The 22,518-nt window shown below is 42.0% G+C and overlaps 1 protein-coding gene across 1 annotated transcript in view; it reads left to right on the forward strand.

The window, feature by feature from the left end:
- The window catches only part of CNTN4 (contactin 4), a 324,243-nt gene that overhangs the window by 291,799 nt on the left and 9,926 nt on the right, over positions 1 to 22,518 (forward strand). Inside the window, exons 11-19 of the mRNA XM_022572532.3 lie at positions 407 to 582; positions 5,323 to 5,443; positions 9,474 to 9,632; positions 11,740 to 11,889; positions 13,611 to 13,681; positions 14,739 to 14,973; positions 16,928 to 17,040; positions 17,610 to 17,796; positions 18,225 to 18,337. Coding sequence (XP_022428240.2) covers positions 407 to 582; positions 5,323 to 5,443; positions 9,474 to 9,632; positions 11,740 to 11,889; positions 13,611 to 13,681; positions 14,739 to 14,973; positions 16,928 to 17,040; positions 17,610 to 17,796; positions 18,225 to 18,337 — 1,325 coding nt within the window. The remainder of the gene's footprint in view (positions 1 to 406; positions 583 to 5,322; positions 5,444 to 9,473; positions 9,633 to 11,739; positions 11,890 to 13,610; positions 13,682 to 14,738; positions 14,974 to 16,927; positions 17,041 to 17,609; positions 17,797 to 18,224; positions 18,338 to 22,518) is intronic.

Genomic DNA, 22,518 nt, shown 5'->3' on the forward strand with positions numbered 1-22,518 from the left:
CCCCAACAAACTTCAAATTAACATGGATTTTCCTGTTTGCGCTCAGCTGTAGTATTGCTTTCTAGTGAAACTGGGGAGATCTAAAAACCTTTTTGAAGAGATAATTTCAGAGCAGTCTGCCAGCAGTAGGCCCTTCCATAAGTGTCTTAAGAGAGCTAACCCCAGTGCTCCCCAGCTGAGTTCTGCTGCTCTGTGAAGGTTCACATAATAAGTGTTTTCATCTTTTCATATTAAAAATGACCTCCTGGCCCGACTCTGAGCTTCCCAGATGACTAAGGTTTGCCGGGCACAGACTAAGACAAAATAAAGCAAAGCTCCTTAGTATTTCATCCTGCACTTGGATTCTACGTTTTATTTCCACACCAGCTCACAGGCTTTGTTGCTTTGCTTTGTTTTCACTCTCCAGATCCAACAAGGGTAATGGTACCCCCTTCCAGTATGGATGTCACTGTTGGAGAAAGTATCGTTCTGCCATGCCAGGTAACCCACGATCACTCGCTAAACGTCGTGTTTACTTGGTCATTTAATGGACACCTGATAGACTTTGACAAAGACGGGGACCACTTTGAAAGAGTCGGAGGGGTAAGTATTAATATCAAACTATCCTCAGGAAATGCAATCAGCAACTAAAGGTCTCAAAACTGACTCAGATGAGTCGTTTAGACTAACTTTTGTTCAAACACCTTATTTCCGAAAACTCTTGGTTAATATCTGCTCCTTTCTGAGTGATGATTGCAGCCCTGCTCATTGAGCCACCTATAGGCCATGCCTTTTCTTAATCCTCATAATCCTTAACCCTATAGGTTAGTTATTCATTACTGTGTATGAATGAGAAAACTGAGGCTAATGGGAGCTATATGACTTGCCTGGCCCTCACTGCTACTAAATTGCAGAAATCAGCTTCAAACTTCAAATCCCAAGTTCTCTGCCCCATACTGTACCATATGCCATTGAACCTGATGAAGAAAATAGCTTAAGGACAGTTTACTCAGATGCTTTTAGGCTGCTGTTTAAACACCCTTTGGCTCTTGTAGAAGACTTACCATTGTGAGGTTAGGGCTCTCTTTCTCGAATCTGAAAGTCTGATCGGATTATTTAGTATCTCCAGATAACTTGAATTCTAATCGTTGAATTTTCAAAATGCCTTACTTTCCATAAAATACACATAGTATCATTGAACTCTTACACAAAGAAGAGGTTAACTCTGGAAACAGTTTGAATCTATCACAATCATTCTCAAAAATAATTTTTCTGCCCTTGGGACTTCCCTGAAGGTCCAGTGGTTAAGACTTTACCATCCAATGCAGGGGGTGCGGGTTCAATCCCTGGTCGGGAAGCTAAGATCCCACATGCTTCACGGCCAAAAAAAACAAAACATAAAAAAAAACAGAAGCAATATTGTAACAAATTCAATAAAGACTTTAAAAATGGTCCACATCAAAAAAATCTTAAAAAAAAAACATTGTTCTGCCCTAACATAGCCCTACTCTCCTATTAGCAATGAAGATTCGGGGGATGGGGGGATAAATTGGGAGATTGGGATCGACATATACACACTGCTATACGTAAAGTAGATAACTGATAAGGACCTATTGAATAGCACAGGGAACTCTACCCAATACCCTGTAATGACCTGTATGGGAAGAGAATCTGAAAAAGAGTGGATATATGTATGTATAACTGATTCACTTTGCTGTACACCTGAAACTAACACAACATTGTAAATCAACTGTAGTCCAATAAAAGTTAAAAAAAAACAAACAGGTTCATTCTGGCTGCTATTATCATGGAGGAGTCCAATCAAAGACAGCAGAATATAAGCATGAGTCTGTGTTGAAAAGCCCTCCCATCCCTCATGCTCCCACAGGAATCGGATTTACTCACCTCATCTTACCCCCATCCCTTATGTTGGGAATAAATGGGCTAAGGCTTACAGATTATTAACATGTGGAGGGCCTATGTTCCTCTCAAAGATAATGCTATTCCTCTTATTTACATTCTCGCTGCCTTTGTCAAACAGTACCTCTCCACTGAATTACAGAACACCAAAAATGATTTGAGTAACTATTTTCTCAACTCTCCCAAGGATCGTATACAACTGGTACCATTTTAGATGCATGAGACAGAAGTTAATTCATTACGTCAGTGGATGGCTCGAGTCGTTAGTAATTCTCTCTTGGAGTCCTGGTTGAGGAAGGCTGGATGAAATTGCCATTATTAACCATTCTGAACCACTTTGATACGGTTCAGCCTAATAACTCTGCCCAAGTGAGAGTGATATTAACTACTTCACAAAGGCATTGAGGATATTAAATACCTTCAGGTCTAGAAAACTACATAGCGCAATGCCTACCACAAAAGAAGTATGTGAGAAACATTAACGGTTGTATTCATTGAAGGAGGGTAACATTAATTCTAATAACATAAGCATATATACTGAGAAAACCTTCATAGATTAAGCAGACTATTTGTTTTCAGACTAAAATAAATGTCTTGGGCATAAGAGGTAATAAAAAATAAAAATATTATCTCTCAGAATGGCACAGGCACCAACCAATCAGAACAGATGCTTGGGCAATCAAAATAGATGCCCTGCCAATCAGACAGATATGCACTTCATGCTGGACGGGCTGCACGTCAGCCAGGGCTGAGGCACAGATGGAGATAACCGTGATGGAGTCAAGCACTAGTGACCGCCTTTTGTCGAGACCTCTGTCCATGGAATCACTCTCATTAGCCTTTTGTATGGGAAGTGTTTGTCTCTTTTGTGATACCAGTACTAGCACCAATCAACTATTGCTAAGAAGTAACTGCAAAATGCGGGACAGCGCTACAAATTGTGAGAGCTAAGTGTATTAGCCACCAGGATCATAAGTGTCTATAGGGTTAGCGCTGGATAACAGAAGAGGTAAGGAAGCAATTCTGAAGTCAAGCCCATTTCTCAGTTTCTGCTTCCTGTGTCAGTGTGGTACAGACGATGCTTGAGAGAGCCGACCTATTGCAGTGTTCGGAAGAGTTATTATTTCATTGTCCTCTGAGCGGCTTTGAGTGTTCGGTCAGGAACAGAGCAGACAGCAGTGCTGTTTTGTTCTCTTTGGTAGGAACATAAATGTAGATCTCAGTAAACAGTTTGGTCTGTATGACTTTGAAGGGAAAGAGAAAGTTACTGGAGTCTCCTTCTGTGAGACTCATACCTCAATCCCGAGTTTATTTTTTTCTTTGTTTCACTTTTACGTTAAAAACACAAATCGGGTCAAAATCTGCAAATAAGGAGAGCACACTCCAAACCACACAGTCATAAAATTCTGTTAATGGATTGCTGTGCTCTGAAATCTGCTGGCTACAACTGGTTTCTTTGACCTTCAAGCCCTTGTTGAATAAAACAAATTATTGAGATAGTGTAGCCATTTCCTTTAAACCACTACGACTTCCCACTTTCCCTGCACATACCCCCTTGTGAGGCATATTTTTTGTTTAAGCCTCTGTTCAAAGTCCTAGCGCATGAAATGTCTTAGGTAAAGTAGTATTAATAATCATGATGGTGATGATAACTTATATTTGCAAAGTGCCTAATCATTTATCAAGCATTTTCATATATATCAGCTCTTTAATCCTCACAGAATCTCTGTGAAATATGGTAGCAATTACCCTATTTTACTAGCAATTATAAGACTTGATTAGTAAATAGTAGAATCTGGATGAGAACCCAAGTGTTATAAATGAAATACAGATTTCAGGTTTAAAAAAAAAATTCACAGCTCTCCTTGAATTAGATTAATGTCTTTGACATAATTGTTTCACAAGGAAAACTGATCGTAGCCATCCGTAGTACTAGTTTAAATTTACCCTGTGCTTCACAGTTTTCAGGATTTCACATACACATAAAATCTCATTTGATTCTCACAAGCTAGCACGGTAGGCAATGCATCCTTCTTTCACAGGTCAATAAACTAAGGCCCAGAGACATTAAGAGACTCACAGGAAGTCACACAGCAGGGATCAGCCCCAGACAACTAAGTCCCCAAACTTCAGCTCTCTCTTGACGATATGCTTTTGCCTTTCTTCTAATCCTGTTTACAACTATTGGCAGTTCTGTGTCTTTCATTGCCGTGGGTAAATATGTAATATGCTGTACTGAAACCATGGAGGAAAACTAAGTACACATTTAGAATGAGAATTAGATCTTTCCAGCTGATAGTACAGCAGTCTGGTAACGAGTAGGAACTGGAGCCTGAAACCGTGTGGGCTCACATTCTGGTTCTGCCACTGATCAGCTAAGTGACTCTAGGCAAGACGAATAACCTCTTTGTGCTTGAGCTTCTTCATCTGTAAAGTAGGGATAATAAAAGTACCTACCTCACAGGACATGTCAGTATTTGGTGTAATATATGCCTGCCAGATATTAAGTACCATTAAGTATTATCCAATATTATTGTCATTTAGAAGCATAACAAGAGGGCCAAAATAACCTATGTTATCTTGTCATCCATCAAGGTTTAGAAATAAGCATAGCTTCCTGACTCTGAACCCTTGGGTGTTCGCTTGCTCAAGCAGTTGTTCTCCAAGTTTTTGATGAACAGAGCTCTGAAACCGAACTCCAAGGTGTAGCAGTGTTCTTCAGTTGAAATGCCAGCTTTGTGATGGCCTGTGGAGGCATCTCCTCACATGTATTAAAAGTCCCGTGCTGGTGAATGATGTAGAAATATTTCTAGGGCACATAGACATCCGTACCGGGATGTAATTAGTCCTATTCATCTGCTGATCAAACATACACTTGGCATTGGAAAACAAATTAGCCCCGTTCCATACTAGGTGATGCAAGATTTCCTTGGAGAGTCTGGTCCTCATAATTCATTAATTCAAACCTGGGAGCAGTCAGAATGATGCCTGTAAGACAGGGGTGTGCAGCAAAATACAGATGCTTCCAAATGTGGGCTTGCCTCCCCTTTCCAAATAAAGAGTTCCCAAGTACTGCAGTGCCAGCGAAGGCTGTAGGCTGAGGGCATATCTGAAGAAACCCACAGGACTAGGTCAGCAGCTGCTTTATTACGTAAGTTTAAGTGCTTCCAGCGTGGATGGCAAACTGCTCCAGAGACACAGAGAAGCCAGACACCTGAGGTCTTGTCCTAGGGGTGTTCTGAAGATGTTGCTCTTGTTATCTCTCAGGCAGGCTCACGTATTTTTAATAGGTCACGGCTTGCATCACTAATGTTTTCATCAGCCAGTGTAAAATAAATCCATTAGTCACAGTGTCCTTCATGTGATAATGATATTTAGAGCTCATTAAAAAGTAATTGTAGCCACTTTCCCCTACTTTATCAGCAGGATTCAGCTGGTGATTTGATGATCCGGAACATCCAGCTGAAGCATGCTGGGAAATACGTCTGCATGGTCCAGACAAGTGTAGACAAGCTGTCTGCCGCTGCTGACCTGATTGTGAGAGGTATGGGAATTTTGGGTTTTGTTCTTAAAATATACTTGTGATATCTCCTCCTGCACAGAGTTCTAAAAACCTCAATGGTTTAGAATTACAGGGGAAAAGACGATAGAAGGTAAACATTGTAAACAGTGGTTAAGAGTCTACAGAAGTTTTCTGTGCAGCTGTTTCTCGTAGGGGATCAGAAAGTGCAGAGCAAACTCAGTTACTCTGTACTGAAAATAACTCCTATAAATGCTCCCAGTACTCTGATTGATAGTGTTGGAGTTCAACACCAGAATAACTAGAACAGAATAACTTTAGATTAAGAAAAGCAAATAGCTTAGAGAAGGATGAAACTGTGCCTTTTGCTGTTTTATCTGGGCTCAACCAAATTACAGTAAGTCCCCTAAATACGAACCTTCAAGTTGCAGACTTACAAAGATGCAAACTTGCGTTCCATCAACGTCAGGCGTGAGTGAAATTGCAGCTTGCCCTCCATCTTCCGTTGTTGACAATCTTTCAACTCTACCATCTCCCACTTCCTCTCCTTCCTGCAGTCAGTAACTCTTCTTGCATGTTGACTTGATGCCAGCCCCTGTAGGCCAGCTGTTGTACTACTGTACTTTTCAAGGTACTGTACTGTAAGATTAAAAACGTTTTCTTTATTTTTTATGTTTGTTTTTTATGTATTATTTGTGTGAAAAGTATTGTAAACCTATTACAGTACAGTACTATATAGCTGACTGTGTTAGTTGGGTACCTCGGCTAGCTTTGTTGGACTTAGGAACAAATTGGACTTACGAACTCGCTCTCAGAATGGAACTCATTCTCGTGTAGGGGACTTACTGTAGTGAGTTAGGTCACTGATGTAACAGTGGCTTAAGTAAAATCATCACCAGTTTTTCCCATTTGTTTTCCCCTAAAGTTAATACTTCTGTCCAGTTTCTAAAATATGGCTTTAGAAGGAAATAGTTCCTGCCTGGGATATAGTCAATAAGCAGGAAGTTGATGTCAAAACTGACATTGGTGAGATTCTCTTGCATATGACAGACATGGCCTAACTTCATCCAAATGGCTGTGAATGACTTGGCTGAGCCTCAACAAACCAATGTTTAAAGGCACAGTAAGTGGACTTTTAAGAACTATTTTTTTAATTAAAGTTCAAGTCTTTGTCAACCAGTGTACATGCCAGAATCAAACTGATGCGTGCTCAGGGGTTTGCTAAAGTTAAATGTAAAGCCAAATCAGAACATCCAAATAATCTCTTAGCCAGCATCTCCTTCATTCGAACCCTAACTATTGGTGTTTAGGAATCTTTGGCCAGCAGAATTTTGAGTGCAAGCAAACAAATACAGGAGGTGTCAGATTTGGAGGCAGGATGAATCTGAGTACACAGAGAATAAGATATTATTGGAAGCCACAAAAGGTGTTGCTATATCCTGTGGGCATAACGTGAGGGGGGAGGTGTGTGGAAGTTAGCAACTCAAACTGATTGTCAAGAGAGGATAAGAAAAATCGCTTTTCCATCAAGTCTGCTTTGGTTCCCCTTTAAATCGCCTTAAAAACCTTTCTGTAATGGGAGGAATAAGGGCCAGAGAAGAGAAAGAACTTCCAACCTGGGTAGAGCTACCCACAGTATAACCTACGGGACTGGGTTTATTTCCACTTTAAAATACACCAGAGCTGGTCTGCTCTCCCACTGGGGACCGAAAGAATTCTGTTGTTGAAAATGTATCCTCTATTTCATTAGAATAGTGTTCAGATCAGCAGTTTAAACACCAATAAATTAGACTAATAAATATTTAAATTAGTAATAGTTGAATTTCTTAAATGATATTGTATACTTCATTTCACAGAAAATAACATGAAATACCAAGAGGAATTTGCAAATGCGGTCTAAAAGAACATCTAGCCTGATCAGTTAATAAAGCCAATAAATTAATATGCCATTTTAAACTATCATCTTTTGTTTTACCTCCTCCTAGCTCTGCCCTTTCAGCTTTTCTGCGTGTTGCAGAGGCAAGGCTGGTATGCGTTGCACTGACCTGTAAGAGATTTTTGTGTCTGAAACTAGTAAAGCTTGGAGTCTTGTCTCTGGCTTCCTTGATTCTCTGATATCTACTTTATTTAATCTAGAGCACTCGAACAGCAGCTAGAAAGGCCACCCTTCCCTGAGAAAGAAACAGGGATGCAGGTGTAACACCTGCATTCCCTCTGCTGTTGCCTGTGACACAAACTGTTTGAGCCCCAGACCATGTTACCCCTTTGCTCAGAGGATAAACATTTGCTCATTTTGTCATTTTGAAAGAGAGACCCAACTTCCCCAAAACAAAGGTGGTAAACATTCTGCAGGGTGTAGCATATCTACACTTGGGTGGGGCTGGTAGCAGGGACATAACAAACAGCAAACCGCGCTGTGAAAGTACCATCTTACCCCCCGTGGCCAACTTCATGCCACCCCTTCATGTCCTTCTTCCTAGTTGCCAACAGTGGGCTCAGATCTTCCTCTATCAATTTAATTCACTGAGGAATGTGGAGAGGAACAATTTTCTCCTTGTGGTACTTTGATTCTAAAGGCCATGGAAGGAACATCTATTTTAAGAAAGGATGGGAATGCTAGGATGAGAAAGCTGGTGAGAAAAAAAAAAAAAAAAAAGATTATATTGTCTTCTGGACTTTCCTCTGATTAATAAGAGTCCTGAAGACCAGAGGTTACCTCAGTTCTATCTAGGTGGCATTAGACTGACATGCTGAAATGTCACCATGGAAAATTAATCAGTGCCAGCATACCGACTTGCAGACCTTTCATTCAGGAGTAGGAGGGAGAAGATAAATTTAGTCTCATCTGTGGGTCTCTAAGAAATGATTTTTAAAAAAGGAAAGAGAAATTTAGGGCATCACTTAAAGGGTGCGGAAGTGAGTCCCAGAACAAAGTGTTACTTCCAGAAATTGCCATTAACTTCTCAGCACTCTGTGAAAGGTCTCTTTCTTCCCTGCCCCTGCGCCGTGGCCCCGTAGTATTTTGGAAGAACATGTGATTGCTGTCCTGGGCCTCAGCACATCCCTCCCAGGAAGATCTCCTTCCTCCTGTCTAATGGACACAAGCTGTGTCGTTATGTGTCCCTCACACTCACCTTCTCTGCCCGGGTGGTCACTTGTTAGAAATGCCTTTAACCGCCTGCTAAGAGAGTTTCATGTTGGAATCAAGGACAGCTTTGAGTCTTTGCTCTGGCTCTGCTGTTATTTTTGTGTTTGCTTACCAACCACTTTCCAGCCCTCTGTTTCTTTATGATTTACAAGCCTTCATTTAAAACTGATTTCCTCCCGTTTCAATGGTCTAAGTACAATGGCAGAAACAATGCACATCCAGAGCAGAAGGAGGAAAATACAGGTGTGAAACTTACAGAAACTGCCAATGTGGTCCTTCGACTCTCAACCCGATTTTGAAATCGCTTGGAAGAAGGCACAGCCTTGGGGCTCGTGCACACAGGCCACTTTCACAGCAGTTCCCTGGCACGCAAGTGCGTGTTGGCATTTTACGTGGACATTCCAATGCAGCTGGAATGTACAGAGCAGCACTGAGACCCCCAACGTTCTAAAGTCACCTTCGCTCACATCATCAGGGGTAGAAGTGACCATTTCCAGAAGGCTCCAATCTTCACTTACCCAGATAACAGTGTCCAACCCATAGTAGGAACGTGTAATATATGATGGATGGATTAATGAATTTGGGCCCTGGTGGTACCCCAATATTCTCTCTTGACATCTAGAACAAATATCCTATTGTAATTCTTTGTATACCTACTGGTTTTTCCTATTATATTGTGAAGCCGTGGAAGGAGGGCCAGGCCACGTCTCGCTCATGTCTGTAGTTTCAGAGCCTAGAAGAAAGCCAGGCTCCTAATAGCTATTCAAAAAGTAATTGACAAGTGATGAATCTGTGGGTGGATGAATCAAAGGTTGAATAGGTCAGCGCCCCATTCAACAAAGTGGTCCCATCCTTGGACATTTGAACACTCTGCTCAACTTCTGAGGGTCTTGCTCTTTTTCTCAGGTCCTCCAGGCCCCCCAGAGGCTGTGGCCATAGATGAAATTACAGACACCACTGCTCAGCTCTCCTGGAGACCCGGGCCTGACAACCACAGCCCCATCACCATGTATGTCATTCAAGCCAGGACTCCGTTCTCCGTGGGCTGGCAAGCAGTTAATACAGGTACCATGTTGGATGCCCGGTGCTGGTGTCTCACAGGGGCTTCTGAAACTCAGCAGAATGGACACAGCTCTGTGGCAGAAGCCGAGAGGTGTCTAGGTTCTCATTCAGACACAGCTACAGATGAGACTTTATGGCAGTGTTTCCTATACCTCAACCAGTATACTATTTGATATTTTTCTTTCTACTGATTCATATTTGTTTGTTTGTTAATTTGTTCTAAGCAATAAGTCTGCAATGATAGTAGGTCTGTTGTGTTATATTTTTGACACACATTTTAAAATACATTAGTTATAAAAATAAAATGCATCATCTATCTGTGCATTGCCTAAAATCATATGTGTACCACTAGTGGGGCACTTTGAAAAGCAGTGGATTATGTTACTGTTTAATCACAGTCTTTGTAAATTTTGTACACTGCTTTCAAGAAACCCGTATCTAAGGGCCGCGTGGAGCCTCTTGACTTGCTGCCCATTTTTTTAGATGGATATATTTGGGCATGAAGAGGCATGAGATTTTGTAAAATTAAAGAATACATGTGTTGGCCGTACCATCCCTGCTGCTGTCTATACCTCCAAATTGACTCGTTTTGTTATTTTATTTAGGTTTCGTTTGAGGAAAATGTGGACAAACAAGTAGTTATTGCAAGCAAGTTACACACTCTTCTAGTCTTTCCATTTTAGCTCATCTAACCTCTGAAATGGGTTTCTGTGTTTCCAGCTGAATCATTGACTTTCTTCTGAGTCACGGGAGTGTATTAGGAAGGAAGGAAAGGAAAAATCTGGAAGTTAAGGAGATAAGAATTCTAGTCCTGACTTTGCTAGTCAGCAGATTTCTATACATCTTCATTTTCCTCTTCTGTGAAATGGGAATAATAAGAATTGTTATGACCCCATACAGAAATGATTGTGATACTTAAAAAAAAATAAATTGCTGAATAAATATAATGAAGGAAAGGAGTGGGGTGAAGTTGCTGATTCTCATGACGATAATAATGATGGTTTACAAAAGAAAACAGCTGGAATTGGTTAAGCCCTTACTGTGTGCCGTATGTTCTGCTAAGTGCTTTTCTTGAGTGTTCTCAACTGCACTGTGAATAGATATTGTTATTAGCCTTATTTTATGGTGAGGAAACCAAGGCATGGAAAGGCGAAGCAACTTGCCCAAGGTCATTTGGCTACTGAGTGTGGAGTTAGGGCTAGAATCCAGGTTGTCTAACTCCAGAACCCACTTTCTTCACCTTTGGAGGGAAGGACTCTATAAGTGTGGTCCCAAGGAGGCTAGAAGCCACTGAAGCCTAGTCACAGGGGCCTCAGCTTTGTCACAGGGGACGTCCCTCTGAGTCTCCTGGGCCCATTGGGAAATCTTCATAGTAATTAATTCAAAACCCAAAAGGTTGTGCAGTGAGCATAGAAGCCAAGTCCAGAGCTCCATGGCTTGTGGCATCAAGCAGGGGGCCCTGTCCTCTGTGAAGGGAGGCCTTCCGCAAATCCTGCTGGATGAACACTATCAAATTCTGCCTCTCTGACTCTTTTTCTATTCTTCATGGGCCGTTCCTTTTATGTTTACAGATTCTTTCTTTTGGTATGCTAACACAGTTCATTAACAGTAGTTGTGTGGATTTATAACATTATTACTCCATTGTTATAATAAGTTACAGAGCTTGAGCCATGCAGTCAGACAAAGGTGCAAATCCAGTATGACCTTGGGCGAGTCACTTGACCTTCATGTGGTACGTTTTCCTCATCTATAAAAATGAAGAGAATAATTTCACCTTACTCATAGGGTAGTTGGAAGGATTAAACAATATGCCCAGCCCGATACAGTAAATGCTGAAAAACAGGTGAGGTGAGAACAATAGTGATTATGGTCAAGTAGCTTTGGGCTTTGAAGACTGTCTTTCGTGATGTCATCTGCTGGTGTGTGATTTGAGTTTATTAGTCTGGCACAGAGAGGTCTGGGATTACCTCCCTGCAAGGGCTGTTTGTGCAGCTACCCTCAGACGTGCAGCAATGCCCCGAACACAGTAATGGTGACGATGATGGATAGAAGTTCCTATCTTCCTAACGTGGAATCCTATGAAACATGCTCACCTTTTGATGTCTTTCAGTCCCAGAGCTCATTGATGGGAAGACATTCACAGCAACTGTGGTGGGTTTGAACCCTTGGGTCGAATATGAATTCCGCACAGTTGCAGCCAACGTGATTGGGATTGGGGAGCCCAGTCAGCCCTCTGAGAAGCGGAGGACAGAAGAGGCCCGTGAGTAGCACCAAGGATACAGGAGCTCCTGTTTCTTAGGGAAAGGCTTTGAATCTCCCTGCACTTCAGCCCTAATGAGGCTCTGTGCTAGCCCACCCTTCCCTGAGTGACTGTGATCATCAGAAATGAGACCAATAGATGCTCAGCTTTACCACCAGGGAGTTTCATTATTTTGTTGGTGTTTTTGTTTTTATTTTTATATATTAACTTTTATTGAAGCATAGTTGATGCACAATATTATATAAGTTATAGGTGTATAATATGGTGATTCACAACTTTTGAAGGTTATACTCCATTTATAGTTATTATAAAATATTGGCTATATTCCCGTGTGATATGTCCTTGCAGCTTATTTTGTACATAATAGTTTGTACCTCTTACTCCCCTACCCCTGCGTTGCCTCTCCTCCCTTCCCTCTCCCCACTGGTAACCACTAGCTTGTTCTCTGTCTCTGTGAGTCCCAGCAGTGAGTTTCAATCCAGAGTTATGTTCTCACTCTTCCTTGGGTTCCCTGGTACAGGGCGAGACACTCTGCTTCGTTCTCTCAAACACCACGTCTTTCTTCACTGGTTCCTTTGTCACCAAGGCTCTCCTACCAGGATTATTATTTTTTCAAATGCACACCCACACTTCAAATGAAATCAACTCACAGAAATGTCAAGTGGCAAAGAATAAGTTCTTCAGAAATGTTCAGTAAGATTTTCTTAGGGTATAAACCCTTCCCAAAAGCTAAGGTTGGGAACATCCTAGTAATTCACGCAAGCCTGGCCGGCAGTTTTATAGCAGCTTCTGTGTACGCAGCTTGGGTGAGCACAGTGAGAGAACAACATAAATTCATCTGCATCCCTTGTATTTGTCTCACATAGAGTGGGAGGCCTAGTGTGGGTGTGTGTGAAGGTCCCAGCTGCGATGAGGCCAAATGTTTATTGAAGGAAGAGGAAGGCCCCAGAGCAAATGGAAACTCTGACCCTACTCTTGGACACAAATCCATCTGGCTGTATTTCGTTGGCTTTATCCAAGGGGACATTCCCAGTCACCAAATCTGTACCCCAGCCGGACATTTTTAGATTCTGTCTGGAGTCTTTCATTACAGGATGATACCATAGCTAACCCCATGCTTCCTTTTCCCCTCCAAAGTCGTAATTTAATGAATTCCTCTCAGCGATCGTGAGGGGGAAGCTAGCATAATTTGCCCTCTTTTACAGAAGAGGCCTGTAAAAGGAGGCCTCTGCACTCCTCCGTTCTGTCTGTGCCGCACTGTTGTTGGTTGTCGACATCGCTCTGTAATCGTCCTGCATGTGTTCCCACCCTCCAACTAGATTCTGAGCTCTGCACGGGCAGAGTGTGTATCATCACTTCTTTGTGTACCGCCACGTGGTTCATAGATGCCTACCCAAGCCTTAGAACCAGAACCTCAGTCCTTTCCTCATCCCCCTGAACTTTGGCCTCTAGGGGTGGAGCTGAATCATTGTTCAGTCATGTCAGATAACAGGTGTGCCTCTTGTTGAATGGGAAAGAGGTAACTAATAGCAGTTTCCTGGGTATGTTTCACTTCCGCGAGCTGATGCTTCGGGACCCTGAACCATACAATTTCTGATCTCAGGAGACAAAGCTGTGTGCATCCGAGTATCTGTTTAAACGAGTCACCTCAGCCAGGCAACCTTGCTGGCCCTCTTGGCCTTTGCCACCTGACATGACTTGTTTTTTTGTCTCCTGAACAGTCCCCGAAGTCACCCCAGCTAACGTCAGTGGAGGCGGAGGCAGCAAATCTGAACTGGTTATAACCTGGGAGGTAAATGAATCAAAGAACGAAAGGAACATACATTAGCCTAGGCTATTGTATTATTTTACTCTGTGTTAAACGTATATGGGAAGTTGCCTTCTCTGTTTTTAACAGCCAAAATCCGTTTGAGTGCAAACACTCCCTCTCACGTGAATGGCTAGCAGGAAAAGATGGCGCTTGCCCATCAGTTGTGGAGTCAAGTTTTAATTCGGTTGGTCACAGGAAAAACAATCATGAAAGGGAAGAGAACGTAAGAAAAAATGTATATATGTATAATATGCACATTAAAGAAGGCTGGTTTAGAGAAAACCAGTTTTTCTTTTTTTCCTGAATTACTGCAAGGCCAATTGATTTAAAACATCTGCCCACAATAGACTCTGTGTACCAGCACAATTTCCTAAGATTGGCTTTGCTGCAGGAGCCCTCTTGTGTAAAGTATTTTTTCACCAACGTAGAGGTGTGTTAGTCACCACTTTATTAAAAATTGATTTTGAGACAGGAGGTCATAGTTTCAGAAAGAGTCCGCAATGATTTTGAAGGATTCTAGGCAACAGGCACGGAAGTTCCAGTCTGTCATTTAACCAGAGCCCCAGCAGTGAGAGAAACCACTCACCCCTTCCAGCCCAGCACTTCCGGGCTGAGAGGGAAGATCTTGCCTGAGCCAGGATGGTCCTCACTTCTTTGGTGAGAGCTCTTTCAATGAGTGTCCGTGTGACCCTGGAGGAAGGATCCTACTAGATGGTATATGTTGGGAATGTTGCTTTTTAGATCAACTGTCCAGTGTCTTCCACAGTCATTTCCTACAGTTTCAGAGCTGGGTCTCCCCCATCAGGAAGCCAGGCTCTCCACTGCAGGTTTTCATTGATTTTTTTTGAACCCTGCTTCAATCCCCCCTGAATATCTCTGGTAGACTGATGGCAAATCCCAAATTGAAGACTCTCGACAAAGCCCCCAATAAGATAGCATGAACACAGGGGCGTGTGTGGGGGTGGGGAGTGGAATAAAACAATGTAGCATCTGCATCAAAGTACTGCAGCCTCTGAAGACCGCCTCCCTTTCTTCCCAGACGGTCCCTGAGGAATTACAGAACGGCAGAGGCTTTGGTTACGTGGTGGCCTTCCGGCCTTATGGCAAAATGATCTGGATGCTGACCGTGCTGGCCTCCGCGGACGCCTCCAGATACGTGTTCAGGAATGAGAGCGTGCATCCCTTCTCTCCCTTCGAGGTTAAAGTGGGCGTCTTCAACAATAAAGGAGAAGGCCCTTTCAGTCCCACCACGGTGGTATATTCTGCAGAAGAAGGTGTGATGTTTCTTCAATTCTGAGATGTTGACTTTAGGACGTACAATCAATTTAGCACTCTACCCATAAACTGAAGGCATATCCTGAATCAAGAGAAGCGTACTATGAAAAATATGATTCATTATCTACCACCAATCTCTTAGAAAGATAGCACCTCCACAGTGTATAAAAACAAATGCTTATCCTTTATTAATTCCACTGCTAAGGACCAAAATCTCAGGTACCATATAAGATCTTCATGTCTATGTATTTATCACATTACTTTCAACAGAATTCTATTTTATTTTATGCCTTTAAGTGAATGCCAAAATATAATTTGTACTTCCTCTCAATATGATTTTTTTCATAAATCACATTGTACTCAAAAGTTATTCTGTTATTAAAGAATAGAGTAAGTCACAGAGCAGTGTGATCGCTCTCATTGCCATCCCCGGTGTTATCATGTTTAGGGGTTCTCACTCATTTTCACTGCCTCTGTGCCATCCCTGCTCTCAGAATACCTCTCCTAATGGCCTTCATCTCCATCGGAGCTCACCTTCATTGTTTCAAAGGTGATGTTCAGAATGAGACCACATTAAAAGTTGAGTCACTGACTTGGAGTAAGTGAAGATGCAATGAATTCTTCCATCCAGTTAAAAAAGTCAGCCCCTTAGACTCGGTGGTCCTGCATGATCTAGCCCCCACCTCTCTTTTCTGCCTCAACTCCTGCCCCTCTTCCCTGCATACTCCATGTTCCAACCATAGCCAAAGGACTTGCAATTCTCCAAACAAGCTTGAGCCCCTAGTATATGCTTCAACTTCTCTTAAAGTTCTCTGCTTTGCCCACCTTGTGACCTCATGGTCATCCTTCAAAACTCAACTCAAACAACCAAGGCCTTCTCTCATTTCCCCAGGCCCACGGAGTGAGGTGCTTCTCTTTTTCCCTGTGTCTTAACATTGCTCTATTATAATTCTCATCTCAGTGTATTATGAACTTTGAATTTTAGTTTTGTGTGTTTCTTGAGGGCCGGCTATTTTTTTTTTACCTCTGTGTCACCAGTGTCGAAACGTGTATGACACACAGACCCCTAATAGATACTGAATGAATTAACACATAAATAGAATCACACATTGTTATAAATAGACAAAACCTTCGGGGTCTCCATGTATACCATTTTCTGGAACAGAATGTGCATTCCAGAGGGAGCACACAAGTTGACTGTAAACGTACTAGATGAACCTTTAAAATTATTTAATACTTACATATTGATTTGAGTTGCATCAGAAAAAAATACAGCTATCAAATCAAAACCAGGCTTTCATTTGTGTTATAACTCACAATGTGCCTGAGTTGTTCATTAAGAAAGACCACTGAAGGAAAACCTTTACCTAAAAATGCTACACAGCTCTGGCAAAAACCTGGCAAAAAGAACTGAAATTTAGGGGACGGACTGGGTCCAGACTCTCCTTTGCAGCTGAGGAGGTTGAGGCCCAGAAAGCATAAATGACTTGTACAGCCAAGCTCGTAAGATGTGCAGCTGGCTGTGCAGAACTGAACTGTCACCTGGCCCTCCTGAAACTTAGTCAAGTCAGTTGACTCTCCTTTTTTCTGTCTAATTTTCGTAACCAGTGACTATGACTCTCACCTAGGACAAATGCTAATTAAGAAGGATGTGTGTTAAATAAATTGCTGGCTGTGAAACGTGGTGCTTAAACTTAAGTGTCCTGGGTTACTTCCCTTCCACCTACCCCTAAATTTAGAAGCCAAAGACTGAAAAAGTCTCTTCACCACCATCTCCATCACCATTCTCTCCCAGCTGTTAATGATGGTTTCTCTGTAAAATGAGGGTTTGGATCATAATCACTAAGGACTATTCTATAATCATTGATTCTTTGCCCATATGATGCCTTTGCATCTAGAAGCCTATTCTGATGCAGCTGATAGAGTCATAACTTTTTCCATACTTATCTGCAGAACCCACCAAAGCACCAGCCAACATCTTTGCCAGAAGTCTTTCTGCAACAGATGTTGAAGTCTTCTGGGCCTCCCCCATGGAAAAGAATAGAGGTCGGATACAAGGGTATGAGGTAAGCAAGAGACAGGTGCCTTGGTTCTGGGAAAGGGTCCCTACCCCTCAATGAGAACTTTCTAGACACCCTCTGATGGGAAAAAGACCTAAAGTTCCATTTAGAGGCATTTGTTTTAGAGAATCGTTGTTTCTAAAGGAGTGTGAATGGAAGCCCTGAGCATTCCACTGTGAGATTACCCGTTTCCATGGTACTCTCCAGAGAGCTCTGTCTAAATACATGCAGGTCTAAGCATGTATAAGATGGTTGGCAAAATGAGCTTTGACTTCTGATACACCGAGGATCACTTGGGCTCAAAACAAGGTGGGGAAAAAGGGAGAAATACCCAACCATGACTGTGCCAGTTTACCATCTCACTCTGAAGCTAAGAACAAAAAGGGGGCCTTTGCAATTATCGATGATCTCTCAGCACGCACAAAGCTCTTGGTTCTGAAAGCTCTGCTTACAACTTGCTGTATAGAAAATTAGCTCTGTCATAAGAATCTTGTATTTAAAAAAAAATCACCTGATGACGTTGGAGACATCCCCAATAGGTATGACATCCAAGGTCTTCCTTTTTATTTTCTCAGGTAAAATACTGGAGACATGATGACAAAGAAGAAAATGCTCGAAAAATACGAACAATAGGAAATCAGACATCAACAAAAATCACCAACTTAAAAGGCAGCGCTCTGTATCATTTAGCTGTCAAGGCATATAATTCTGCAGGGACAGGCCCCTCCAGTGCGACGGTCAACGTGACAACCAGAAAGCCACGTAAGAACATTCTTGCTCAGAAATATTTTAGAGATTCATCAAACATATTCCAAGCTCATTCCCATCCCCACCTCCCAGTGATCATTTGCATACTAATTGGTATCACTATGGAAATTCAGATTTACCTTAGCATTTTAACTGAACCTTTCCAAATACCATACAAAATTCATTGCTCCGGAGGACAGAAAGATAAATGTTTTCTCCTCACTGGGAAGGGCCACTTCTTTTAGCTATAAATGTTAGGTGACCAACTGAATCTTTTTCCATTTGCAATGCTGTATCTCGTCATATTTTAGTGACCTTGAAGACACATATTAGTGCAATAGCCCGTTAAATTGCCTCCACTCTCGAATTCTAGGAAGGAGATATTCCTCAGAATCCATTGAGATTTAATAATCTGTGACTTCGTATATCTTAAATTTTTACAGCGCCAAGTCAACCCCCCGGAAACATCATATGGAATTCATCGGACTCCAAAATTATCCTGAATTGGGATCAAGTGAAGGCCCTGGATAATGAGTCGGAAGTAAAAGGATACAAAGTGGGTAATTTCTTTTTGCAGAGGCACCTACTTCTGCTGTTAGTGGGGACAGACTGTTCTCATGAATCTTAAGAACCCTGTCTTCGGGGCTTTCCTGGTGGCGCAGTGGTTGAGAGTCCGCCTGCCGATGCAGGGGACACGGGTTCGTTCCCCGGTGCGGGAAGATCCCACGTGCCGCGGAGCGGCTGGGCCCGTGAGCCATGGCCACTCAGCCTGCACGTCCGGAGCCTGTGCTCCGCAGCGGGAGAGGCCACAGCAGTGAGAGACCCACGTACCGCAAAAAAAAAAAAAAAGTACCCTGTCCTCTCTCTCCCTGACAGCGCTCTGTCAGCCTCTTTCTCCCAAGCACCAAAGTGGTTTGGTCTGAGTTTTGTCAACAGCCCATGACAGCTGGTCAGGATTTAGAGAATCGCCTATAGTTCGGGCTCAGGCAGAGAAAATCAGAAATAGTTAAAGACCCTGTGGTTGGGTCTCCAAAAAATCATGAAGAACCACATTTTAAACATTTCTACTGTCAGTTTTGTTCTGTGCTTGTCTTGATGGTATTTTTAATCAACAGTAGTAACTTCTCCCTATTACTAATGGTTGATCTCTTTTGTTCATGTTCCTATGGTTAGGGGTATGTATACACACACACACACACGCACACACACACACACACACACACATACGTACATATACATACATATACACAAGGATTTTTTAGGACATTCGTTTGCCTGATCCCATAAATGTTAGCCTGACTTTAAAGAACTAGAAAAGAAAATGGATGTAGCCCTGGTGCCACAATTAAAGGGCATTTTAAGTATCTTGTTTTGTTTTACTTTTAAACAACATTTGAGACAATGCAGGCCAAACAAAACTAGTCTGCAGGATGCATCAAGCCTGCAGGCTGCTATTTGGTGACATTTTTGGATGCAGCTGTTGAGAGAAGCATAGTGACAGTGCTGTCAGGCATTAGTTACAGTTAGTAAAGCCAGGGCTGGAATTGGGAGTTGACATCGTTGGCCATAGAGCCTTAGGTGATGTGATTAGAGAGGGATTCAGAAACCCTCGCTGCTATGGGCTATTTTTCCTTCATCCATGTGGCACAGTGATTTGTATTCTGCCAGCAGAGAAACATTCCCTAAGAACTAATCTTCAGACCTTTCACTGGATCCCTTTGTAAAAGCAAACTTTCTGGAAGGGCCTTACAGAATAGAGCAAAAACGACCACATTTTGGTGCTCTAGTCATTATGTGACTTTAGGTAAATCATGTAACCTTTCTGGGACTGCATTTCTCTTTTATTAAAGGAGAAATCTTCCAGTATCTTCATTTTCCCCTGAGCCTTTGCATCTCTATTCCGTCTCCCTGGGACTGCCGCCTCTTACATCTGCATCCTTAATCATCTTTCGGGTCTAAGATGAGAAGCCTTCCCTGATGGCCAGAGCTCTCGCTATTTGTCAGATTTTTTTAAAGTACTTTCCGTCCTCTCGGGTAATTGTAATTGGCTGATGACTTATTGTGAATCCCCAGACTGTGGACCTCACGAGCACAGTGCCTGAATAGTCCCCATGATTTCTCAAGCCAAGGATGCATTCACTATGGTGGTATTAAAGGGAGCCCTCATTTCTTGAACTCCTGAATCATTAGTCTCTTAGTGAGACATAATGGGAAAGAGTTCATCTGATCAGTTTCATGTAAGACGAGAGAGATGTGGGGTTTGGTAGGCTGGAAGATGAGAGAGGAGAGCGTAGGCTCAAAGAAAGCAAAGAAAGAAGGCAAAAGTGAAGGCAGACCTTGCAACTTTGGGGTCTGACCCAGGCTAACACTGCCGGGACTGAACACAGCACGAGAGAGATGCAGATGTGATCTGAGACGAATTAATTTAACCAAACCAAGGAGGAGAGTGAAAAAACAAACAACAAAAAAAAAAACGGGAGCGAGAAAGTCTTCCTCCCTGCTTCCAGTGTCGCCCAGTAGAACAGAGAGAGAAAACACAATAAAAATTCAGAAAGCTTTAGGAGTCCCTGTGGAGGGGCACAAGTTCCATGAGTGAACCTCTTACTAGATTTTAAGCTCATGTTGAAGCTGGTGCTGAAATAAATTTGAAAGGCAGGGAGCTGCCTAAAGTACTTCAGGGAACCAAGCAAAATGTTAGTCGGGCAAGAAATCCTGAAGATCATTCAGCCAAAGCCCTTCCTTTCGCAGACGTGAAAACCGAAGGCCATTGAGTAAAGTGACTTGGAGTGCCCTCAGCTTTCACGGGGCAGGGATCTGTATGCAAGCTGAATTTTACTTCAGTGAACTGGGTCTAAAAGATTATAGGCATTTTTAGAAGAAAACTTGGAAAATGAGTATTATTTAGTTGCTACTTCTTTGTCTTCCTGCCCCCTCTCAGAAACTCTCGTATGAGCTTGTCTTGGTAGCACTTTTCCAAGGAGGCCCTTCTTATATATATATTTTTTTAAATTCAACAGACACTTTTGCAGACAGAAGATTCCCCTGAGCAGCACAGAATCGGGCAGGTGTGGTGGAATCAAGCAGTATAAGACCAACACGGCAGTATTCAGCTCCCAGAAAAGAACTGGGGCTTCACGGAGAATTGTGGAAACTTTTTATTTCTATAGAGCTAGAAAAAAACATTGGAACAAATTACAACTGGAGAGCATGGAACCTTTTCAGATGTGAGCAGCAGATCGGATGATATAGGCTAATTTGGTATGGGGGGGATCCAAAATGTATTTATTTAACATATTCATCACAAGGGCTCAACCACAGACTTAATTTAAAAAAAAAAAGAAAAAAAGAAAAGAAACAAAAAGGACACCACAGCTTAAGATAGAGTCCTATCCAGAAATCAAGGAAAGAACAGACTATCTCAGGAAAAAAATAAAAAGACAACACAGCAAGAGCCATGGATTTAGGCGCTTTTTTTCCCCCAAATATGGTTTTTCACGTTGGATCTAAACTATGTCTATGAAAAATAGAGTGGCATCTCCGAGTTGGGAATTTCATGCCTTAGGAAGCATCGCTCATGGCTGGGTATGAAGTGTGTAAAATGTTGCAGAAACCACATGTGCTGACAGTAGAGGAAAGAGGATTAACAAGGTTAGACCAGGTGGTAGTAAAGGGCCCTTTGTGACTTTTGATTTCCAGTTCGACTCAATTCCTTCCCTGCCCTTTAGGGCTGGGACTGGAGGAGCCAGACTCCCTACACATCCTCATTTAGATCCCAAGGAATCTCACTGTAACTGGTTATAGATATTGAAATGCTACATATACAGTGTTAATGTTCAGGGATATATATAGTTCTGTAAAAATTATACATCTGTGTGTATGTGTGTGTGTTTTTGGTTTTCTACCTAAACTGTTGAGATTCGTGGGATTTCTGCTTGCGTAAATAGTCTCAAAAAGAAGTTGACTTTAGAAAGTTTAAGGCGCAAAATATTCTTTCAGCACAAAGTGTCAAGCTACTTTATGATACTTGAGCTAAAAAGAGAGCGTCTGGTTTCAGTATCACAAACTAAACTGTCTACAGAGCCAGGCAGGTTATGTAAAGGAATTCAGTTAGCTTAATCCTTTCAATAAATACTGTCAGTATACGTGCCAAGCACTGTTTTAATTCTTAATTTTGTAATAACCCATGAAGTAGGTGCAGTTATTAGCCCCAGCTTTATAGATGAAGAACTCATGGCATAGAGTTTAGTAACTTGCCTACTTCACATAGCTAGTATTTTTTTCACTGATTTATTGAGATATACTTGACATATAACATTGTGTAAGTTTAAGGTATACAGTGTGTTGATTTGATACACTTATATATTGCAAAAAGATCACCACCGTAGCATTTACTAATGCCTCCATCCCATCACATAATTACCATTCCTTGTTTGCGGTGAGAACATTTTAGATCTACTTTCTTAGCAACATTCAAGTATATGGTGCAGTGTTGTTAACACAGCTAGTATACTGAAGACCTGTGCTCTGAACACAGGCAGTATGGATCCAGAGTCCCACCTTTTAACCACTCAGCTATTCTGCCTGCCATCAGTAAACAAATAGATCAAGTGGTAATAAAGTAGTACCAAGAGAAGTAATAAAGTAGTACCAAGAGTGAGGAGAATAGGCAGTGCCATGGGATAGATAGGAGAGACATTATTTTAAATAAAGCACAGGGAAAGGCTCTATCAAGAGGTG

The sequence above is a fragment of the Delphinapterus leucas genome, chromosome 10, assembly GCF_059928025.1.
Source record: "Delphinapterus leucas isolate spDelLeu-1000000601 "Yukka" chromosome 10, BTC_Dleu_Yukka2, whole genome shotgun sequence".
Classification (NCBI taxonomy): domain Eukaryota; kingdom Metazoa; phylum Chordata; class Mammalia; order Artiodactyla; family Monodontidae; genus Delphinapterus; species Delphinapterus leucas.